The sequence below is a fragment of the Littorina saxatilis genome, linkage group LG2 (genome assembly GCF_037325665.1).
Source record: "Littorina saxatilis isolate snail1 linkage group LG2, US_GU_Lsax_2.0, whole genome shotgun sequence".
Classification (NCBI taxonomy): domain Eukaryota; kingdom Metazoa; phylum Mollusca; class Gastropoda; order Littorinimorpha; family Littorinidae; genus Littorina; species Littorina saxatilis.
Genome location: NC_090246.1, coordinates 81,654,064 through 81,657,760, shown reverse-complemented (window position 1 = coordinate 81,657,760; position 3,697 = coordinate 81,654,064). Strand labels below are relative to the sequence as shown.

The 3,697-nt window shown below is 40.7% G+C and overlaps 1 protein-coding gene across 1 annotated transcript in view; it reads left to right on the top strand.

Annotated features, from left to right (window-relative positions):
- Window positions 1-1,619: 1,619 nt before the first annotated feature.
- Window positions 1,620-3,697, top strand: part of LOC138959881 (chitotriosidase-1-like) — a 17,185-nt gene continuing 15,107 nt past the window's right edge. Inside the window, exons 1-2 of the mRNA XM_070331540.1 lie at window positions 1,620-1,779; window positions 2,931-3,006. Of these exons, the coding sequence (XP_070187641.1) occupies window positions 2,937-3,006 (70 nt within the window). The 5' untranslated portion in view covers window positions 1,620-1,779; window positions 2,931-2,936. The remainder of the gene's footprint in view (window positions 1,780-2,930; window positions 3,007-3,697) is intronic.

Below are 3,697 nucleotides of genomic sequence, written 5' to 3'. Positions count from 1 at the left end.
AGGAAGAATGAAGGGAAATGGTTTGAAGGTAGAAGGAGAATGTGAGTCGTACCTTAATTCTCAAGAAACTAAGTGAAAATATTATCACATAATTCTGTAAATAAATACTGAGTAAGCTTACTGGCAACTGATCATTGACAACCACACAATTCACATACGATCTATTGCAACCACTCGCGGCCTCTCACATGAGTGACATTTACTCACATAGCAACCATACCAATAGCAATCATTTACACAGCAGCCACTGACTCAGTATTACTCACAAAGCAGTTGAACACCTAGCAACCGCTCAGTTGCGCATCACTGAGTAAAGGCGATAAAGACTGACAGACAGACACTGACTGAGACCGACACTGACTGAGACCGACCGACCGACAGACAGGAATGTGGACAGGCATGTGGACAGGCAGACAGACAGACAGAGGGCGAATCAGACAGACGACGAATCATACAGATATAGGCACTGCGGCAGGCAGACAGACAGACTGCAGACAAGCAAACGGTGAACGGCAGCCCGGCAATAGTCAGGCAGGCAGGCAGGCATACAGACAGACACTGTGACACGCACTGTGCATGGAAAGCCCTCCTCTCCACACCCTGTTGCAGATGTGTTATTCTCCAGAGCTCTGTACCATATTGTGACATGCATTTCAGTCCTTTTAAATTATTATAATGTATATTAAATTGCAGCTAGAACTGATGTTTTCTCTATACTTTCTCCCCAGTAATACCCCAGTTAAATAATGATACAGACATGCTACAAAAAACATAGTATATATTTTTGTCTTTTTATTTTATCTTAATTTTATTTTGTAATTGTTAGTGTTCAAATCCATGTCACAACCTTTGGTTTCTATGTTATATAGTTAGACCGGCACGGTTGGCCTAGTGGTAAGGCGTTTCGCCCCGTGATCGGGAGGTCGTGGGTTCGAACCCCGGCCGGGTCATACCTAAGACTTTAAAATTGGCAATCTAGTGGCTGCTCCGCCTGGCGTCTGGCATTATGGGGTTAGTGCTAGGACTGGTTGGTCCCGGGTGTCAGAATAATGTGACTGGGTGAGACATGAAGCCTCTGCTGCGACTTCTGTCTTGTGTGTGGCGCACGTTATATGTCAAAACAGCACCGCCCTGATATGGCCCTTCGTGGTCGGCTGGGCGTTAAGCAAACAAACAAACAAAATATGTTATATAGTTGACGTACTTTGATACCCTTGTAATTTACTGAACGTATACAAACAACTTGAAATGTGCAAGTATTTCTAATTCTTTATCTGCAGCCCAAGGACATATGGAACCAGGTCTTATCAATAAAATCAATTTGTTGGTTAAAATGAAATGTTAACTTCGTAACATGGTTTCCACTGGTACACAACTCTGGAGAATAACCAAGATGCATTATATGTTGACGTTTGGATTTGAACAGGACGCCGATTAGCCTTTTTAAAAAATACCAAATTGCTTTAAGCCTAGTTTCTTCGAACTGTAGCTATGACTAGGCTGTCTTTTTTTGTTTAGTTTTTGTTTCTTTACCTTTTTGACACGGGGTGACATGCTGATATGCTCGCCCTCAACACACACAATCATGGTACTCATGAAGTCCCTGAACTGCACCTTTGCCATGTACAGATAGCAGCGAGTTTACTGTAGTCTGCTTATCTCCCACGGTGGAAATCTCTCTCTGCTGTCTGTGTTTGTCCTGGGGCGGTCAGGTCAATGAAAAACAACACAGTACCTTGATTGTTCATTGACCGGACCGCTGTCAACAAAGACCAACCCGTGAGTTACAATTATTTCCTTAATTAAGAGAGAACCAACTTCAGGTTGGTGGGAAAAGTCACCAACTTTGAAACTGTGATTTTGGACTGTTTCGTGTAACTTTTTTTACCATCAATAACCTATTTATTTGGACAGTCTAATCTTCCATTTTGGTATTATATTTTGGGTCAAACCTGTAGAAACGATAACAGCTTGCGTTCTGTAAAAAAGGCCTTGTGTAGTAAGGTCTGTCGACCATATTCTCTTGGGTAAACAAATTATTTACATTTAAACTATTTTCATTTTGCCAACAGAAACAGTGTCCGAGGTCAATGTTTGCATGCAGGGATCCGATAGAGTACAGAGAACATGTATGAGTTAACAAATAGCTCGTAACAGATTGTTATCTATTTCCATGAACTTTAAAAACACCCTGAGAGATTTCTTGTTCATTTTTTATATTTAAAAAAAAATTGTGGTCAATTGATAATAGTTGTACAATGATGCGACTTCCAGGTTGCTAAGGTAACTTTTCAGTGGTCAAAAGTAAATGACCTAAGTTTGATCTGTTCCCAAAGCAAACCACAGCTCTTCATCTGTAGTTGACGGGTGTGTAGCCTAGTGGTTTGGATGTCAGCTTTCAGTGTGGATTGTTAGGGGTTCGAATCCCGGCTGCGCCTGGTGGTAATAAGGGTGGATATGATTTTTCCGATCACCTAGGTCAACATATATATGCAGACCGGCTAGTGCCTTATCCCCCTTCGTGTGTACATGTGATCGGTGGGTTATATAAACACGAACACTCCCAGCATGCATCTGCCGGACTGATCGACTCAGATTATAACTGCCCAAAATGGCTGTGGAAATACAACGGAACACAAAAAAGCCAGAGTGAGAATTGTTTGTTGCATCCAGTCAGCAGTATGACATAAAGATGTCAATTACGAAATAAATGCAACACAAAACACCCACCTTTGGTTTTGTGAAATATATTGCAAGTACGATCTTTCCATAGTTGTTTTTCCTTTCTCAACTACAAGTACATGTATTTTTAAAAGTGTAAATGATCTGCCACTTACTGGGTGCATGTTCACTAAGTGTGTGTGTGTGTGTGTGTGTGTGTGTGTGTGTGTGTGTGTGTGTGTGTGTGTGTGTGTGTGTGTGTTCTACAGAAAATCATGGCCTCGACACTGTCTACCATACTGACAGTCCTTGTGGCTGCTTATTTTTCCACCACACACATAGAAGGTAAGGAAACAAACAGCACAGATGTGACGTTGTTCGCTCTTCCAAACATAGGGGTACCATTTCTAGACAGAGGTGGTGAGAGAGAGAGAGAGAGAGAGAGAGAGAGAGAGAGAGAGAGAGAGAGAGAGAGAGAGAGAGAGAGAGAGAGAGAGAGAGAGAGATTTGTATATATTTGTTTGTGCCTGAAAACGTGACTGCACCGGTGCACGCCTAGTTTTGGCTAAATATCCACATTAATGCCTGTATACACAATTTAGCTTTTTAGTTTCCTAATGTTCCATCACAAAAAGGTCAATGTTTAGATAAGAAAAAAAGCCATTCAAATCTGGTCATAGCAATATATACTGAACTCAAACTAACTCTCTCAAAAACATGTACCTTAATTTTTGAACTTCCTTGTTTGGTATTCGTAGATTACAATGAACACGATTCGTACATTGAGTTATTTAGCAACACTATGTTGATGTAACTAGTATATGTATCCAAAAAAAGGAAGAAATAAAAAAGAAAAAAAGAAGCTTGTATCTCTCTGGAAAGCCTCACTCTTTGAAAGAAAGTTCCGATAACGGGGTTGTTCACACATTTTAGCCATTGTGGTATTACATAATTTGCATGTTTGCCGTATGTATACAACGATAACATAACTATGAAATAATTTATGTTTTAAACAATGCACCCCCCCAACATTTTT